The sequence below is a fragment of the Cucurbita pepo genome, chromosome LG11 (genome assembly GCF_002806865.2).
Source record: "Cucurbita pepo subsp. pepo cultivar mu-cu-16 chromosome LG11, ASM280686v2, whole genome shotgun sequence".
In the NCBI taxonomy this organism is placed as follows: Eukaryota; Viridiplantae; Streptophyta; class Magnoliopsida; order Cucurbitales; family Cucurbitaceae; genus Cucurbita; species Cucurbita pepo.
Genome location: NC_036648.1, coordinates 9300312 through 9318967, shown reverse-complemented (window position 1 = coordinate 9318967; position 18656 = coordinate 9300312). Strand labels below are relative to the sequence as shown.

Here is an 18656-nt window from a genome sequence, read left to right as displayed (position 1 = left end):
TTAACGGGAGAGACCAAATATATGAAGTCAGCGTCGTAGCAAACTAAATCCTGATATTATAAAGCCATAAGTTCGTCGTTTATCGTCGACCTGTTAATGATGGCTCAACTGACTTAAAGTTATAATTACGATGAATTTGTCGTTTTCTCACGAAAATAGAACTCATTTCTTTCCTCTCTTCTTGTAAGTTTGTGTGTGTCATGATCTTTGGACTCCCAAACCAACTAAATATTCAATGCACCTTTGTTTAGATAAGGGATTCCCTAAAGAAGTTCTTCTTGTTTCCTATATGCACTTTGATTAATAATAATCGAACACGATAATTAATGTTTGACAGTGATTTTGAAAATAGTTCTTCCTTGTCTCATTAGCATGTGACTAATCTTACTTTTTCGCCCATGAAAAGTATGTTTAACTAATTAAATAAAAAGTTTATTAATAAACTTTTTATTTAATTATTAACGATAGTTTGTTTCAAAAGAATCCCGAAGCATCAACCACTAAAAAGAAACTAACCTCGAGCTTGTTCAATTTTCGAGTGAGTATGCATCGGGAGTGTAATACAAATATATGTGTTCGTATGACCGGATAACTCGACCAATCTAGATTATCCAAACCAAATCATAAAAGTTGGTTGATCGAAACAGAGAATAACATCACATAATTCAATTATGAAATAATTAATTTATTAGTTTTAAATCATAATTGAACCCATAATTTATTGACATAAAGTTTGAATGAATCCAATGAACATGCTTCTGCCACCCAACAAAGTAGACTTGAAGTCTTTTTAGCAATTTTAAATAAATGTGTTCATATTTAGTTTGTTCTTTTTTTATGATTGTGCTTTTTACACGTTTCAAATGTTGCTTTCTTCTTTGTTTTTTTCTTCTTATTAAAAAAAATAATAATAAAATTCTAATTTTCGTCCAAAATTCTAACAGATTTGTATTTTAATAGTAGTCTTTGAACGTTTAAGACATGACAAAATTACGACTCTCTCGAAGAAATTGGGATGCTTACGAAACAAAGAACGAACGTTTAGCAAACATCAAAGAAATATATGAACATTCTACAGAAAGATGGTGGGAGCTGTTTGATGCTTCTCATCTTGTCTATTACAAAAATGGAAATTTGATGTGATCACGTTACTCACGTCGGAGAAATGGCATGAACGGTAGGTCTGTCCTAAACACCATTTTCTCGGGGGCTTCTTGGCACGAATCGCCAAAGGTCCACGGCAATGTCGACCTCTTTTCTCTTGTGAAATTTGTAAAGTTGGGGCACGTCGTATCGAAGCTAAGAGAAAGAAAGGAACAAATGGCTAGATTAGAACTAGAGGTTGATTTGACTTATAATTGAATCATATAATAACATGAATAGCCTGCTGCAAGAAGGAAGCATAAATATCATTGGAACCCCAACAAGCAGTTACCGACCTCGCATAAAACCTCGGCACTTTGGGCACCGTAATCCCGCAAAGCTGCACGTTTTATATGCTGTTGCAATGAAATTAAAAATTATTATAAACAAAAAGAAGAAGAAGAAGAAAAGACTTCAGAACTATAAGAGGTTAGCACTTCGTTCTATTGTTTGGAAGAACATTCAAATAAACCAGGCCTTTCTAGATTGAATAGCTAACTGCCTTGTGAGATCCCACGTCAATTGGAGAGAGGAACGAGGATCAGCAAGGACGCTGGACCCCAAAGGGGTGGATTGTGAGATCTCACATCGGTTGGAGAGGGGAATGAAACATTTTTTATAAGGGTGTGAAAACCTTTCCCCAGTAGACGCGTTTTAAAAACCTTGAGGGGAAGCCCGAAAGAGAAAGCCTAAAGAGGACAATATCTCTTAGGGGTGGACTTGGGTCGTTACATGTCTCCTCAGACAGGTTGCTAAAAGAAGGCTAACACTAGCAATCTAGATGCAGAGGGTGATTGGTTAAGGGAAAAGACAGTATCAAAACTAAGCTACAGATGAAGTTTACACTTCCTATCCAATTCCTACAATATCGTAAAATGAAAAATGTAGAGAGGAATCCTCGAATTGAAAAGACGGAAATATTATACAAAGTGAGCTGCACGAATACCCTTTTCAAGGTTAAAGAAGCAGTTAATAGTTGCTCCATTGTATTCATCCCGTTGTAACAACCCAAGCCCACCGCTAGCAAATATTATCCTCTTTGGTCTTTCCCTTCTGAGCTTCCCCTCATGGTTTGTAAAACGTGTTTGCTAGGGAAAGGTTTCCACACTCTTATAAAGAATGTTTCGTTCTCCTCCCCAACCAACGTGGGATCTCACATTAGTAACCATGCAATGAACCGAACTAACAAGATAACACCAACCCCAACCAAGTGGCAGTGTGTAGAGTTCTAAATGGCATTGAGTTTGAACAGGTAAACTTACATCTCTTGTTGAGGTCTTGTGCAAAGAATAAACTGCTTTGGATGCAAGCTGAAAAGAAATTTCAAAGAATACGAGTCAATGAGAAAATGATGTACATATGTACTCGAGCATCTTAGTCGGATACCCAAACTGTAATTACCTTCAAAGCTGCAGAAAGGAATTCCATATCTGCACCCTTTCGCCGTGTTCCGAATGGTGGATTCATTACAATGGTATCAAAAACCTGGCCTGACCGTATACCGAATGTGTTAAATGTAGTAACAAACAAGAAGCTCGAAGAAGAATACACGACACACCAATAGCCATTATAATGTTACCGCTCAATTCTATCAAACTAAGCCAGAAAAACTTTCACACACACACACACACCGAGTTGTTCTCAATGAATTCAAAGAAAAACATCACTTCGTTGAATCATAACAGAGACAGAATACATTTTTCATCAAGACATACTTTTAAAAAAACTAGAACAAATTGTACTACACGTTATAGTTTACAAGCATGCACGACCCCGATGAGAGTGGGAAGATAGAAAGTTCGCAAGCACGGTATTCCAGTTCGTTACCTCTCAATACCAAGTTCTTTACATCACACTGAACCAAGTCCATTTCCAACTGCAATTTTCAACAGATCAACTAAAATAACAAGAGCAATGAAGACGATACTCCGGCATTCATACATAAAATGAAAATATAGAACCTCAAGATACTCTGCATTTGAAGATGCTATTTCAAGAGATTCAGGATCAATGTCAATTCCTGTAACATGCCTGTCCAAGAATTGTAAGACTGGAAGCATTGCATATGTTTCGAATCAAATATATGCCGAATAAAAACATTTTATCCGCTTCCCTTATAATCAGAAATGGATTGATAACTTTCAACTGAAACACTAAGAGACTAATAAACCAAGAGGAAATAGAACAGAGGAACAGGGGAAAGATGGCACTAACTCTGCACCCAGCAGCGCAGCTGCAGCCCCTAATGTACCACAACCACAACCCAAATCAGCTACTATCTTGCCACTAACATCTCCAAAAGAATTCTCTGCCTGGTAAAGTTTCAAATAAATTATGATTGCATAAAACGAACAAGCAAAAAACGTAGAAACTTATAGTTTCATCACTACATCTGAACCTGCAAATGGATATAAATTTGAACTTCACTGTGTTATAATGAATCGTTAAAGATACTATACGACAAAAACATATGATCCTTTGTAGTAAACAATTTGATTTTCGATTGAATCACTCAGTTCCTTTAAGAATCAAAGAATTCGAGCATAAGCAAAGAGAAGAAAGATGAACGCAGAAGACGGAAGAGAAATACAGTGTACAACATGCGAGAAGCAATGTGAGGTCCAGTTGGGTACTGCTCGAGCTCCACCTGCAACAGGAACGAATTTTCTCGAGTCTGTTGATTCAAAAATTGCCGAATCCGGGAAGGAGATGAAGAAATGAACGAAAACCGCAGACGAAATCAAACCTTTGGATTGGAGAACTGTTGAATTTCACCGAGGAATGACTCTAACTGCTTGAGCTTCATCCTTGTTTGGAGAGAATCTTGATGAATCCGTTCCTTGATAACCCTAATTTAGCCGATTAACCTTTCTGAAAAAAGGCGAGGATATCCTGTTCCAGTTGCCAAGTCATCTCTGATTCTACTCGATCTTCGTTAGTAAAAGTTAGGTTTTTTTAAAAAAATAAATAAATAAAAATATTTCTCAATTATATAATTTTTCATATTTTACGAAATTTCTAAAAAAGTTAATTCATTATTTATTTTAAAAATACCTTTAAAACATTAAAATTTCAAATATATCTTGAAAAAAAAATTCAAATATTTTTTTAAAAATTAAAAAAATATTAGTGAAATTTTAAATTATCATTAATTCCGTCAATATATGGACTGAAACTGTCTATAAACACCTCATTTATAAAAAATTTGGATGAAAATTATTAATATTTTATTTTAAAAATACCATTAAACTTCAATATAACTTAAAAAAATTTTCAAAATATTTATGTTTGAATTTTCAAAACTTTTATTAAAAAATTAAAAATACTTTTACTATTAGTACCATATTTTTTAAAATACTCTGCTTGAAAATAATTTATGAAGTATTTATAGACAGTTTTTATTCATATATTGATAGTAATAATTTTTAATTTTTTTTATAAATTAAAAGATGTTAATGCTATTTTTAAATTTTATGAATATTTTTTTTAAGAGGGTATTTTTCAACTTTTTAAAAAATTAAAAACGTTTTTTTTTTAATCCAAAAACCCATAGTAAAATTATTTTTAAATTTAAAGTTATTATTAAAATTTTAAAAAATGTAAGAATAATTAAAAAAAAAACATCAAAATTTAAGGATGTTTTTATTAATTTAGCATAATTTAAAACAGGATCGACATGTCGGTCTACGGTCACATTTATTCAAATTCTCGAGGGAAGAGAATGATTTGACAGCTTTACCGCCCTCTTAATCCAAATCGCAAACTAATAATATTTGGAAATTCAAATTTTATATTATATACTATTTTATTCTTTTTTTTTTAATATTAAATATTTTACAAAATCCAAAGCCCTTGGCTTCCGAGGTGATAAACATGGCATTGAAGAGGTGGAATTGTGTGGTTGGAGGCCATTAATGGCCGCAGTGCAACAACCAGAGGGTCCCATCTCAGCCATTTCAGGTACCATTCCAGAGAGAGAAACAGTCTCGTTTCGCGTTTCGCGTTTCGCGCATTTCAAAACCTTTGCCTCTGAGATTTGAATGTTACGATTAAAACCCTCTTTTAACCATTTCCGCCATTCTTACACTTCCATTCCGATTCTCTTTACTTTCCCCAATCTGTTCTTCTTTGGAGGATTTTGAGGTCTTATTTTGGATGATGAGCGCTTCCAAGTTCATTAAATGCGTCACTGTTGGAGATGGAGCTGTTGGGAAGACCTGTATGCTTATTTGTTACACCAGCAATAAGTTCCCCACTGTGAGCCTTCTTTTTCAGATCATTTAATGCTTAATCTGTCGGATTATGTCTTTATTTTCTCTCATTTTGTGTTCAAATTTGAGCGGCAAGAATGTTAGTGCGTTTTATGTTGGATGAAAGTCCCACGTCCATTAATTTAGGGAATGTTTATAGGTTTATAATCAAGGAATACTCTCTTCGTTGGTTTGAGGCCGATCATTTAATGCTTAATCTGTCGGATTATGAGTTTATTTTCTCTCATTTTGTGTTCAAACTTGAGCGGCAAGAATGTTAGTGCGTTCTATATTGGATGAAAGTCCTACCTCGACTGGGTTTATAATCCAGGAATACTCTCTCCATTGGTTTGAGGCCGATCATTTAATGCTTAATCGGTCGGATTATGAGTTTATTTTCTGTCATTTTGGGTTCAAATGTGATCTGCAAGAATGTTAGTGCGTAACACTAAGCTTGAGTAGCTGAATATGAGCTGCGAGTTCATAGACTCTAAGCTTTTTACCCATTTTCTCTTCATTTCATTTGTTTGAACTTCTGCTGCAAGTCTAAATTTGGGTACTTCATAATGGAGTTCTCTTTCTCCATTGATGATTTTTTCTAGTACTCTTCTTAAAATATGAGCTGCAAGTACATAAACACGAGACCATAGGACGGTCGGAGACGGTTGGAGGGGAGAATGAAGCATTTCTTATAAGGGTGTGGAAACCTCTCTCAAACAGATGCGCTTGAAAACTGTGAGGCAGATGACGATACATACCGGGCCAAAGTGGAAAATATCTACTATTGGTGGCTTTAGATTGTTACCAATGGTATTAGTGCTAGACACCAAGCAGTGTGTTAGGGAGGATGTTGGGCCTCCAAGAGTGGTGGATTGTGAGATTCCATATGGGTTGGAGAGGAGAATGAAACATTCCTTATATGGATGTGGAAACCTCTCCCTAATAGACGAGTTTTAAAACTGTGAGCCTGACGACGATACGTAACTAGTTAAAGTGGACAATATCTACTAGAAGTGGCCTTAGAATGTTACAAATAGTATCAGATCCAGACACCGAGCGATTTATCAGTGAGGACGCTGGACCCCAAAAGGGGTAGATTGTGAGATCCCACATCAGTTGGAGAGGAAAACGAAACTTTCCTCATATGGGTGTGGAAACCTCTCCTTAATAGGCGCATTTTGAAACCGTGAGGCTGAGGGTGATACGTAACGGGCCAAAACAGACAATATCTACTAGCGGTGGTCTGAGATTGTTATAAATGGTATCAGGGCCAGACACTGAGCGGTGTGTCAACGAGGACGTTGGCCCACAAGGGGGTGGATTATGAGATCCCACATCAGCAGGAGGGGAGAACGAAACATTCCCTATAAGGGTGTGGAAACCTCTCCCTAACTAATGCGTTTTAAAACCGTGAGGCTGATAGCGATACGTAACGGGCCAAAGCGGACGCTATCTACTAGCGGTAGCCTTAGACTGTCACAAATGGTATCAGAGCCAGACACTAAGCAGTGTGTCGGCGAGGACGTTGGATCCCAATAGGATGGCTCGTGAGATCCCACGTCAATTAGGGAGGGGAACTAAACCTTCCTTGTAACTATAAGCAAATATAAGCTGCAAGTACATAAATATTAAGCTTGAGCAGTTGAAACTGGAGCTTTGTCTCTCAACATTGGTGGTTTTGTTTTATATTTGGCAGGATTACATTCCCACAGTGTTTGACAATTTCAGTGCCAATGTGTCTGTGGATGGGAACATTGTGAATTTGGGGTTATGGGACACCGCAGGTACAATATGGTCTCCTTGAATAACAAGAAGAAGGCCTTTCTTTCTCATTCAGTGATTATCTTTACTGTTTGTTCTTTGTTTTGTAGGTCAGGAAGATTATAGCAGGCTAAGGCCTTTGAGTTACAGAGGTGCAGATGTGTTTGTTCTAGCTTTCTCATTAATTAGTAGAGCCAGCTATGAAAATATCCTCAAGAAGGTACTCATTTCATATAGGAAGCCAATCTGTTCTTCTAGATCACAAGAAGCATAGTCCTACTTCGACTAGTGCCTCGCACGGTCCGGTGATTGACTCTAATACTATTTGTAACGGCTCAAGCCCACCGCTAGCGGATATTGTCTTCTTTGGGAGGTTACAAATGGTATCAGAGCTAGTCACCAGATGGTGCGAGTCACTGGTCGGAGTAGGACTAGACCCTCCCCATAGTAGACGCATTTTAAAACCTTGAGGGGAAGCCCGAGAGAGAAAACCTAAACTTTCATTGAGCTATGAAGATAATTATGTTGTTAGTGATGGTGGGTCCATCGACCAATTTGTTTTTCAGGATGACAAAAAGCGTAGCCCTACTCCGACTAGTGTCTAGCACCGTCTGGTGACTAACTCTAATACCATTTGTAATAGCCCAAGCCCATTGTTAGCCGATATTGTCTTCTTTGGGAGGGTACAAATGGTATCAGAGCTAGTCACCAGATGGTGCGAGTCACTGGTCGGAGTAGGACTAGACCCTCCCCATAGTAGACGCGTTTTAAAACCTTGAGGGGAAGCCTGAGAGAGAAAACAACTTTCATCGAGCTATGAAGATAATTATGTTGTTAGTGATGGTGGGTCCATCAACCAATCTATTCTTCAGGATGACAAGAAGCGTAGCCCTACTCTGATCAGTGTCTTGCACCGTCCGGTGACTGACTCTAATACCATTTAACAGCCCAAGTCCACCGCTAGCAGATATTGTCCTCTTTGGGCTGTTACAAATGATATCAGAGTCAGTCACCGAAAGGTGCAAAACACTGGTCGGAATAGGGCTAGACCCTCTCTATAGTAGACGCGTTTTAAAACCTTGAGGGAAAACCCAAAAAGGATAATATCTGCTAGCGGTGGAATTGGGCTGTTACATGAGAAACAAAGTACTTTATTGGTTTGTTTGATTCTAGTGTAGTTTTTAACTGCTTTATTTTGATCTCTCAGTGGATGCCTGAACTGCGAAGATTTGCACCCAACGTCCCGATCATTCTAGTTGGAATGAAGCTCGGTAGGTAGACAAAAGTCGTTCATCGATCATTTTGATGATACGTGTCGTTTTATTAATGTCCATTTTGTTTAGATCTCCGTGAGGACCGACGATATGCTAACGAACAAACAGGGTATGATATCATTACATCTTCTCAGGTTGGGTTCCTCAATTCTTGGTTCTTTTTTTGTTTTCCAATGTGAAATGTATGTTTGTAGAAAGTGAAACTCAATTTTTGTGAACTTAACATCATGATGCAGGGTGAGGAGCTGAGAAAACAAATTGGTGCTTCAGCTTACATTGAGTGCAGTTCTAAGACACAGCAGGTAGACAACATAGACAACATAGACAACATAGAAAGATGTTCTAATTTTTGTCGAGACTTTAGTGCTTATCTCACTCCACCCTTGTAAGGAACGCTTTATTTCTCTTTCCAACTGATATGGGGACCATCGTCCTTGCTTCTGGGCTTCCCCTAAAGGTTTCATTCCTCTTTTCGATCGATATGCGATCTCACAATCCACTCTCTACAGGACTAGCGCCCTCGCTTCCGGGCTTCCTCATCAGGTTTCATTTCTCTTTCCAACCACACAATCTACCCCTGTAGGACCAGCGTCCTCGCTTTTAGGATTTCCCTTGAGGTTTCATTTCTCTTTCCGACTAATGTGGGATCTCACAATTCATCCCTACAGGACTAGGGCTTTTCCTCAAGGTTTCATTTCTCTTTCTAGTCGATGTGGAATCTCACAATCTACTCCTTCGCGGGACCAGTGTCCTCACTTCTAGGCCTCAAGGTTTGAAAACACGTCAGTTAAGGAGAGGTTTCTATACCCTTATATGGGATGTACGTGCCCCTCTCCAACCAATGTTTGATCTAATAACCTCCCCTCCCCCCCTCCCCCAGGGCCGATGTCCTTCTTGGCAGACTGTCCAGTATTTAGCTTCAAGCTTGCCACTAGCAGATATTGTCCTTTTTTAGCTATCTCTCTTGGGGGCCAGCGTACAAACATGGGAACTACCAATCCCCTCCCCTCTTGAGGGCCGGTGTCCTTTCTGGCACACCGTCCAGTGCCTAGCTCTAATACCATTTGTAATAGTCCAAGCTTGCCGCTAGCAGATATTGTCCTTTTTTAGCTTTCACTTCTGAGCTTCCTCTCAGGGTAGGGTTTTAAAACGTGTCTACTAGGGAGAGGTTTCCACACCCTTATAAGGAATGCTTCGTTCCCCTTTCCAACCGACGTGGGATCTCACATTTTCTTTGGAAAACTGTTTTTTTTCTTTCTAAAAAGAAAGGAAAGGGACCATGCCTTTAATGAACAATATATCTAACTGGAGCTTTGTGGTTGATTCTTTAGAATGTCAAAGCTGTATTTGATACAGCCATTAAAGTTGTTCTGCAACCTCCAAGGAGAAGGGAACTCCCAAAGAAGAAAACACGCCGAGGATCAGGCTGCTCGTTCACGTAAGTAGCCCGACCCCGACCCCCAACCCCCCTCCCCATCTCTTTCATACTCACTGTTACAAATTTAAGTAAACTTGTTCTTGGTACATATGAAACCGTAGCAGGAGCATCATTTGTGGAGGCTGTGCTGCCTAGAACACGTTGCGCGGTTCGGTTCGATACAGGTCTAGCTCACCCCAACAGCTAATCACACCTCTCTATGTATTTGTTAACGTGAAAATTGGAGGGAATTGTTCATTCTCTCAAGAACTTATGGTATATATTGTAGCCTTCTTGCTGTTATGGTTCAACTGATTTGAATGCAAAGGGAACCTTGGTTGGCTTTTGGGCTCCCTCTCTTCAACTGTAAAATCTTGAAAAGTTTACATGATTTAAGAGTAATATGATCATTTTTAAAAGAATATGAGTATTTTTTAAATAGATTATGTCGAGTATTTTTTTAATAATTAATTAGTTAAAATAATATTTCAGTTCTTAGATTTAGGTTTTATCTCATACTTTTAAGTTGTCCAGTTTTAGTTTTATGTACTTTCCACAGGTACTTATGGAATGAGTTGGGTCGGGTTATGATATTTTTTTAGACTGAACCCACTGAACCCAATTATTCAACCCAATTTAATAAAAGTTACCTCTCAATTTAAATATATATTTTGAAATGTAAAAAGTTAAATAAAATAAAAACATGTGTAATTGTGTTGTTAACAAAAAAAAAAAANAAAAAAAAAAAAAAAAAATATATATATATATATATATATATATTGACAGTAAATTATTAAAATGGTATTTTAACTAAAATTATAATATTTCCATATTGATTATATTAAAATCTTTCCAATTTGTATAATAATTTGGTTATGTTTATATAATAAATTAATCACGGCGGCATTTTGCCTTCGGTTGTTCACCGTCCGGCGACTTGTTCCGTTTCACCTTCCGGCGAAAATTAACTGTAACTGTAAGGATTTTCCATAACCCCTATCTTCAAAAACCCTAGAACGCACACTCCAAAATCGTTCGCAAATGGAATCTCCACCGGCCAAGAGCTGGAGCATCCACACTCGGCCGGATATCATCCAGAAGTACCAGATCCTCGAGCGAGTCGGATCCGGTGCTTATTCCGATGTTCACCGTGCGCGACGGCTCTCCGACGGCGTCATCGTCGCTTTGAAGGAGATCCACGATTATCAATCGGCGTTCCGCGAAATCGAGGCGCTTCAAATCCTTCAAGGTTCGCCTAATATCGTCGTTCTGCACGAGTACTTTTGGCGCGAAGATGAAGATGCCGTGCTTGTTCTCGAGTTTATGAGAACGGATTTGGCCACCGTTATAGCGGAGGCGAAGAAGCGAGGATCGGACGGGGTAGAATCCGGGCGTGGACTAGCGGTCGGGGAGGTGAAACGGTGGATGATCCAGATTTTGAGTGGCCTTGATGCTTGTCATAGGAATATGATCGTGCATAGGGACTTGAAACCTAGCAATTTGTTGATATCCGATGATGGCGTGCTCAAGCTTGCCGATTTTGGACAGGTTATTCTCTTTCAATCTTCTTTTTAGTACAAGATCCGCAAGGAAAGAGCTTACCGAATATAATTACAGTCCGAATGTGGAGATTCTTTACACACTCTGTTCCTCAAATTTAGCTCGTTTTTGTGAGGAACCACTGTGAAAGATCCATTCAACTCATTAGTTGCAGGTTGGACGTTTCTAACTTATTGCTTGTAGATTGATCCCCGCAGAATTTTGAGAGAAATAACCTGAAATTTTGATTAAATGTTGTGTTCATCTGTTCATATCGAAGGTTTTTTATTCTTTTTTGTACCAAGTTCTAGCAGAAGATCCATGAAGCTGAACTTGTACTTGATATGCTGTAGGTGTGATTTCTGGACATTGATGCTTCTGTTCTTACCTGTAGGAATTTTTTGTTTTTGTTTTGTTATCTACTTTATATGTTTCGAATTTCAAGCACAAAAAACCAAATGGTTATCAAAATGAAGATCATTGTAAATAATTTCAAAAACTAAATGGTTATCAATGTTTTGAATCTGAAGGAGGAAGAGTATGATATTGATTTCTTGTTCATAAAAGAATGAGTTTGATGTTGGTTTTCAGGCAAGAATACTCATGGCGCCTGAATATGTTGAACCAAATGGGATCTCTCAACCATGTGAGATGAACTCTTCAGATCAAGTACCTGCTTCTCAGCCCTCTGCAATTTTTCCTGGAACGGAAAGCTCGGTTCGAGAAGGTAACGGAACCGAAGAGCAAGAACCAATTGGCAAGGAGGAATATCTTAGCGATTTAGGCGAGCTGAAAGCAAAAAATTCAGCAAATGAATTTGACAAGGAAACATATACTTATGATGGAGATACATCTTGCTTAGCAACATGTACCACGAGTGACCTTGAAGATGATCCATTTAAAGGTTCATCATATTCTTATGAAATTGAAGGAGGAGTTCCAGCAGATGATGGTCAAGGTTCGCTCACTTCATGTGTCGGTACTCGCTGGTTCAGGGCCCCCGAATTACTCTATGGCTCAACGAGCTACGGTTTGGCGATCGACTTATGGTCGTTGGGCTGCATTTTTGCTGAACTTTTTACATTGGAACCTCTTTTTCCAGGAACTGCTGACATTGATCAAATGAGCAAAATTTTCACTACTCTTGGCAACTTGACTGAAGATTCCTGGCCAGGTTGTTCTGAACTTCCTGATTTCCATATTATATCATTCAACACAATAGAAAAGCCAATCGGTTTAGAAGCATGTCTTCCCAACTGCTCTCCTGATGAAATTTTTATCGTTAAAAGACTGCTTCGTTATGACCCGGCTAACCGAGCGACTGCCATGGAATTGCTCCAAGATAAGTATTTCACTGAGGATCCATTCCCAGTTCCGTTGGCTGAGCTTCGTGTTCCTTTGACCAGAAGTGGACAGGATGAGGATTCTCCTGCTGGATGGTACGATTACGATGAGTCCGATTCCGATATGGATGAACTCGGCCCCATGAACGTTACCACCAGTGCCACTGGTTACTCGATACAATTTGATTGAACAATGGGATTCAGGTGTTCCTAAATTCTTGCAACTATACTTTGTTTCAGTTATTACTTGTAAGGAAAGACTTCCTTGGTACATCCTGAAGCTCCCTAAAAGCATGGAGAATTTGGATAATGTCGGGACGATCGTTCCGATACCCTTCTCGAGGAATGTTGTGTTGGAGAGTTCAGAGGTCGGAATCGTCATTCCGACGTCGTTCTTGAAGAATGTCGGATCTGTTAATGTAATTTATGTATAATTGCACAACCAAAGATGTGAGTTTACCTCCCCTTCCTTTCGTTTCAAGGACATCAAGCCTTGTTTTTTTGTGTCCCAAACTGACCATGACTGTGGTTCCTTGTCTTGCTTTGTGTTTAATGCTCTTTCTTGAAAATGGATAGTTATCGTCTTCAACTCGACCCGACCCGACCACGTACTCGAAAACAGAATCCTGCCTCTACAATTCCACTCAGTCACGTTCTTAAAAACAAATCTCGCATCTACAACTCGACCTAATCACGTACTCAATAACCAAAATTCTGCATCTACAACTCAATTCGGTCACGTACTCGAAAACAGAATCCTGCCCCTACAATTCAACTCAGCCACGTTCTTGAAACAAAACCCTGTATTTACAACTCTGACTCAACCATGTACTCGAAACACAGAATCCTACCTCTACAGCTCAACTCGAGCTCGACCAGGTTTTTGAAAACAAAATCGTGCATCAACAAGTTATATATATGTCCCTTGAATTCTAATGAGGAAAAGGTTTCAATTTTGAATGAATGAATTAATAAAATTATTAGGCTGTCCAACTACTTGTGATAGTCTATTTAGCGCCAAATTTGTTTTATTTCCTTTCTTTATTGAATGGAATCTTGGACTAATTCCCTCCTTTTGTCCTCACACTTTTCCACTTTATTCAGCCAATCAGTCACGCCCACGTGTCCATTAGATAATATCTTGTGGGGATATTTTACGTGGCGGAATATTAATGGCTGTTTGATTTCCATGTGAAAAATACTGGATCCTTGCCCTCGACAATTTTGTCGAAAATCTACAGCCCTCAGAATCTGACGGTCCAAAATCTACGCAAGGCTCGCTTCTATGAAGTTTTACCGTTGGATTATATCGAATTGTTTTCACCGTTAGATTTGACCATTGGCCTTAATCGCACCGTCCAATATTTACAAAATTGAAATTTCAAAATCTCGGAAGAGAGAGGGAGGAAAGAAGAAGAACAAAAGGCCTTTTTTGCTCCTATCCTTCCTCTTTCCTTCGGAGCTCTCTTCAATTCACAGTTCAAAAAACCCTAAATAATTTGATTCGTCTGCTCTGGTTTTTGCTTTCTCTGTGGTTGCTGTACGCGAGGGTGACGGTCCTTCTAATTTTGGTTTTTTGTTGCTGAGTTTCGGCGTAATATTTGAGCTTCAAAAGCATAATTTTATCTGGTGTTGGAATTTTTTCTGGCGGTGTTTTGATTGATATTTGGATCTGAAAGTTGGACGATTTGAAGTTGGCTTGGGGAATTCCATTTTTGAATTGAAGAGTTGATTGATTGTTCGAGTTTGATTTTCCTTTCTTGCGGATAATCTGGAATAGTGGCGAGATTATTGAAATTTAGGATTTAAATTTGATGGGGGAAGAAGATTCCGTAGGTGCACCTCAGAAGAAGGCTCAATCGGAGGGTGCTGCGTTGAGTAATTCTTCGTCATCGGATATTCCATCTAAGAAGCTCGCTAGGCAGCTCGATTTCACCGGCTATGGAGGCGCCTCGCATCCTCAATCTCATTCAGACCCGCATTCACAGCCACAGGCTCCATTAGTAGCTCAAAATCTTCCGCAAGCTCCGCCAAAGCCACCGCCGCAGATGGTGGCGGCGTCGATCGCATCTTTGGCGCCTCATTCGTCAGTAAGAGCTGTGTAAGTCTCTGCAATCTCGTTTGCTGAATTTAGTGTTCAATCTTACAATAGAATAAGAATCTTTACGCAATCGGAGCTGTTAACAATCCAATTTTGGTCTGAAGAAAACTCATCCAAACGCCTTGAATCTTTTTAGCATGACGAGATATCGCTTAGTTCGACTCATTTCTACTCGATGCTTTAGCTTGCGGATTCACTTTGAGATGTACAGTTTTATGATTCCGATTTGAAATTTGAAATTCACTTTAAGATGCATAGAGATTTGTGGCTCTTGATGTTGCTGTTCATAGTCTTAAATTTTCGCGCACGTTATTAGAAATTATTCAGTTAATATTAAGGGAGGGTACTTTTTTCTTAAATAGGAAACCAGAATCACCAATGTCAAGAGCAAGACCTGCCATTGAAGCTAAAGACAGTACTCCTAAGAAGCAAAAACAGTGTAACTGTAAACATTCGCGGTGTCTAAAATTGTAAGTTCATCATTCCTTGAGCTTCTGACAAACACTTTTTTACATTTTTCTGTCTCTATTCAGTAATTTCTATGATGATACTGATATAGTAGATGCTTGTGTATGGAAACAAAAGATTTTTGGTGCTTGCAAACAGTTTCCTCATTTAGATATTTTTCCAAAAAAGAACAAAAAATTGGCGTTTTGAAATTCGTTCCGCTGTATTATCTATTTCATTGTTTGCTTATATGTTTCATATATGCAACTTTTGGAGGTTTAGAGGCAAACTATGGCTTTTGGTGAAGGCCATTGCAGATATTGTGATTTATGATTTATCTTTTGCAGCTTCTTATCTCCTTGTTTTATCAATTCCTCAACGTGCGAATTTACGACTGGAATGAATTATGAAATGATTGTGTTTATAAATCATTTGGAAGTTATTGCTGTCAAATATCTTTATTTATTAGCAAAGAGTAATTTGCTCACCAATTTGAGCAGGTACTGTGAATGCTTTGCTTCTGGAATATACTGTGATGGTTGCAACTGCATAAATTGTTATAACAATGTTGAAAATGATACTGCTAGAAGAGAAGCAGTTGAAGCTACATTAGAGCGTAACCCAAATGCGTTTCGACCAAAAATTGCAAGCAGCCCTCATGGGATGCGGGACAACAGGGTATGAAAGTCGTTTGAATAACAATTGTTCTACCTTTTATACATATCATAGCTTGTGTCATAGCTCTACCTTTTGTTTGTATCATAGCTTGTATTACAAGTTGCAGATTTTGCAGTTTATTATTAATTTTCTGAAATTTTTTGTGCAATCCCTTGGGGTTTCACTAACCCGAAAAAAGGGTGAAAGGCCGGAATATCATTTGCTTGCACATTCCCTCCCGTTTTTTTCCATTTAAAATCTTCGGTGCCTCTTGTTTTATACGTAGATTAGATGAAGTGGTATTGCAATGAGTATTCAAGCATGGTATAAATGAGTGGCATGACATCAAATATGCATACATATAATCTGTGGAACTTGTTGATGATGTGCACAATGGACTGTTTTGAATTCATGCAGGAGGAGGCGGGGGAGTTGCTGATGTTGGGTAAGCACAATAAGGGATGCCACTGCAAGAAGTCGGGTTGTCTAAAGAAATATTGCGAGTGTTTCCAGGCGAACATTCTCTGCTCCGAAAATTGTAAATGTATGGACTGCAAGAATTTTGAGGGAAGTGAGGAGAGACAAGCTCTTTTCCATGGAGATCATGGTAACAACATAGCATTCATTCAACAAGCAGCCAATGCTGCCATAACTGGAGCTATTGGCTCCTCTGGTTATGCTTCACCTCCTGTATCCAAGAAAAGAAAAGGCCAAGAACTCTACTTTGGACTGACAGCCAAGGAACTACCCGCTCATAGGCCAGTGCCATTTCAACAGGTGAACCCACTAATTTTATGTAGAAATTTGGTAGAAACTAATTCAAAAGAAACATAACTTTATATTGCTTTTCACAAGAAGCTGTGTTAATAGGACTGCTCTTGTACTGATCATCCTGGTGTTGACGGTACTTAGCAGGCAAATCATATCAGAGTCGCTGCTCCTCCGCTACCGTCCTTCCCCATTGCTGGCGTTGGAACCCCATCATTGTTGGGTCCTTCAAAGTTTACATATAGGTATAATCTCTTCGATTCAAGATAATGTTGTTGGCCGTATTCTTGGACTTAGGACTAATATTCGTGTAATTGTTGAAGGTCTTTAATGGCAGACATCATTCAATCACAAGATTTGAAGGATCTTTGCTCGGTTTTGGTTGTGCTGTCGAGTGAAGCTGCCAAGACATATCAAGGTATTATTATGGTTTTATCCTCTCACTCCTCTCTACCTCTATTTTTTTTGTTTTTTTTTTACTCAATTCCTAGTACTTTGGTTCGGTCTTCTAAGAAGTTGAGCAAAAGTTGTAAAATGGACCTTTTGAAAACGTCCTCTTTTTCACTATCCAGACCAAACAAATGCCACAGAAAAGCAATCTGATGCCCAGACAGAAACTTCTGCTGCATCATCCACTCAAGATAGGTTGCAGAAAAAAGATGCATCTGATGAGAAAGCTGCAGCCGATGATCGTTCAAGTGCGAACCAGGCTGATAAAACAACCCCCGACGATTCCAATTCAGATGGTGGAGATGTGCCAAAGGGCGCGCCCATGTCTCCCGGAACGTTAGCTTTGATGTGCGATGAGCAAGATACAATGCTAATGGCTACTGCTTCCCACAATAGATTAATGGGTCCTGGCTGCAGCACGTCTTCACAGCTGCCTCACGGACGAGACACGTCAGAGGTCTATGCGGAGCAGGAGAGGATCGTCCTTACAAAGCTTAGGGATTGTCTTAATAGACTCATCACTTTGGGAGAAATAAAAGGTAATTGCCTATGGGCTCCATAATGCATTTACTTCCAAGTATATGAATTACTCTTTATCGTATAGGTCTTTCGAGTAATCCAGGGCGTTTTGAAGGTTGAACCTGCCATTTTGATTGCATGCTTTGTGATAGATATATTAGTAGCTCCATAAATATCAGTTGTTCATTTCATTGTATTACAGAATGCAAATATTTCCTTGTGTTTTTTCTTCTCTGTTCCACAAAACTGATGGTGGTGCTGTTTCCTTGTGCATTACAGAGACACAATGTTCATCTTTAGCCAGAAGCGAAGTAGGTAATCAAGAACAACAATTTAACAATGGCGCGACAAATTCTACAACTGAAACTCAGAGTAATATTGGTCAACTCAACAATAAAGTTACAAAATCTTCGATTCCACCGTCGGTGAAGACGTCACAGACGGTAACTACAGCAGTCATGACCCTTAGTAACGACCAGCGACAGAAAGTTTTGCCTCTGTCTTGAAACTGGTAAACATCAAACCAAAGACTGACCGAAGTGTTCATAAAGAAAAAATGTAGCCTTATATTATTCTTCGATGTGATATTAACTGGTCCGACCCTCATTCCGGGTTGTCCACACTGTGCTGACCCTACAGAGTTGGAGCTATATATTTAGACGAAACCGTTCCACGGATTTCTGCACTGTTGATGTAAGTTAAATTTTGATGTTTAAAGTTCCATTCTTGGTCATATAATGCTGTGAAATGCAAAGCCTCATGTTGCTCATATTGTCATTTAGATATGAATTGAGTTCTTTCCCATCTTAGCTTTGTAATTGTAGTTATTTTTCCTCCTTTTTTTGGGAGAGGTGAAAGGTAAGGGGTTCTTTTCATATTTCTACATGGAAATTCTTGCATGCCTTATTTCTTATTGGGTCAATTCTAGCTATAAGCTAATATCTGTTGCCTAGCTTCCTTTAGGGTTTTGATTTTTCTTACTTGACA

The 18656-nt window shown here is 38.8% G+C and overlaps 4 protein-coding genes across 7 annotated transcripts; 3 read left to right on the top strand and 1 right to left on the bottom strand.

Annotated features, from left to right (window-relative positions):
- Window positions 1-926: 926 nt before the first annotated feature.
- On the bottom strand, window positions 927-3949 carry LOC111804919 (methyltransferase-like protein 5). Its single transcript, XM_023689749.1, has 9 exons — window positions 3890-3949; window positions 3734-3790; window positions 3358-3455; window positions 3105-3174; window positions 2971-3019; window positions 2545-2633; window positions 2406-2453; window positions 1440-1499; window positions 927-1299 (listed from the first exon to the last, which is right to left on the bottom strand). The coding sequence occupies exons 1-9, from the start codon at window positions 3947-3949 to the stop codon at window positions 1189-1191; spliced, it is 642 nt and encodes a 213-aa protein (XP_023545517.1). The 3' UTR covers window positions 927-1188.
- A 1063-nt stretch (window positions 3950-5012) lies between these two features.
- LOC111805085 (rac-like GTP-binding protein ARAC7) lies at window positions 5013-10264 on the top strand. 3 transcript variants are annotated; one of them, XM_023689967.1, is made up of 9 exons: window positions 5013-5103; window positions 5278-5400; window positions 7090-7177; window positions 7265-7374; window positions 8362-8425; window positions 8498-8562; window positions 8665-8730; window positions 9760-9866; window positions 9968-10264. In XM_023689967.1, exons 2-9 carry the CDS (start codon window positions 5299-5301, stop codon window positions 9999-10001), a joined length of 636 nt encoding a protein of 211 aa, XP_023545735.1. In that variant the 5' UTR covers window positions 5013-5103; window positions 5278-5298; the 3' UTR covers window positions 10002-10264. The 3 variants fall into 3 exon arrangements, with proteins under 3 accessions (XP_023545735.1, XP_023545736.1, XP_023545734.1); XM_023689968.1 differs by having other exon boundaries at window positions 5035-5400; window positions 9971-10264; XM_023689966.1 differs by having other exon boundaries at window positions 5038-5400.
- Window positions 10265-10730: 466 nt separating this feature from the next.
- LOC111805804 (cyclin-dependent kinase F-1-like) lies at window positions 10731-13321 on the top strand. The gene is made up of 2 exons (XM_023691036.1): window positions 10731-11393; window positions 11976-13321. The coding sequence occupies exons 1-2, from the start codon at window positions 10887-10889 to the stop codon at window positions 12915-12917; spliced, it is 1449 nt and encodes a 482-aa protein (XP_023546804.1). The 5' UTR covers window positions 10731-10886; the 3' UTR covers window positions 12918-13321.
- Window positions 13322-14144: 823 nt separating this feature from the next.
- On the top strand, window positions 14145-18546 carry LOC111804701 (protein tesmin/TSO1-like CXC 5). Of its 2 annotated transcripts, none has more exons than XM_023689456.1 (8): window positions 14145-14828; window positions 15191-15298; window positions 15776-15953; window positions 16350-16709; window positions 16845-16945; window positions 17024-17118; window positions 17273-17689; window positions 17949-18546. In XM_023689456.1, exons 1-8 carry the CDS (start codon window positions 14542-14544, stop codon window positions 18173-18175), a joined length of 1773 nt encoding a protein of 590 aa, XP_023545224.1. In that variant the 5' UTR covers window positions 14145-14541; the 3' UTR covers window positions 18176-18546. The 2 variants fall into 2 exon arrangements, with proteins under 2 accessions (XP_023545224.1, XP_023545225.1); XM_023689457.1 differs by having other exon boundaries at window positions 16848-16945; window positions 17949-18346.
- Window positions 18547-18656: the final 110 nt, after the last annotated feature.

Coding starts and splice junctions, on each gene's coding strand:
- LOC111805085 (XM_023689967.1), top strand. CDS start 5,299: ATGATGAGCGCTTCCAAGTTCATTAAATGCGTCACTGTTGGAGATGGA. Junction 5,401..7,089: donor CCAGCAATAAGTTCCCCACT/GTGAGCCTTCTT, acceptor TATATTTGGCAG/GATTACATTCCCACAGTGTT. Junction 7,375..8,361: donor ATGAAAATATCCTCAAGAAG/GTACTCATTTCA, acceptor TTGATCTCTCAG/TGGATGCCTGAACTGCGAAG.
- LOC111804701 (XM_023689456.1), top strand. CDS start 14,542: ATGGGGGAAGAAGATTCCGTAGGTGCACCTCAGAAGAAGGCTCAATCG. Junction 15,954..16,349: donor ATGGGATGCGGGACAACAGG/GTATGAAAGTCG, acceptor GAATTCATGCAG/GAGGAGGCGGGGGAGTTGCT. Junction 17,119..17,272: donor AGCTGCCAAGACATATCAAG/GTATTATTATGG, acceptor TTCACTATCCAG/ACCAAACAAATGCCACAGAA.
- LOC111804919 (XM_023689749.1), bottom strand. CDS start 3,949: ATGAAGCTCAAGCAGTTAGAGTCATTCCTCGGTGAAATTCAACAGTTC. Junction 3,456..3,733: donor CTTCTCGCATGTTGTACACT/GTATTTCTCTTC, acceptor AAACTTTACCAG/GCAGAGAATTCTTTTGGAGA. Junction 2,634..2,970: donor AAAGAACTTGGTATTGAGAG/GTAACGAACTGG, acceptor GTATACGGTCAG/GCCAGGTTTTTGATACCATT.
- LOC111805804 (XM_023691036.1), top strand. CDS start 10,887: ATGGAATCTCCACCGGCCAAGAGCTGGAGCATCCACACTCGGCCGGAT. Junction 11,394..11,975: donor AGCTTGCCGATTTTGGACAG/GTTATTCTCTTT, acceptor GTTGGTTTTCAG/GCAAGAATACTCATGGCGCC.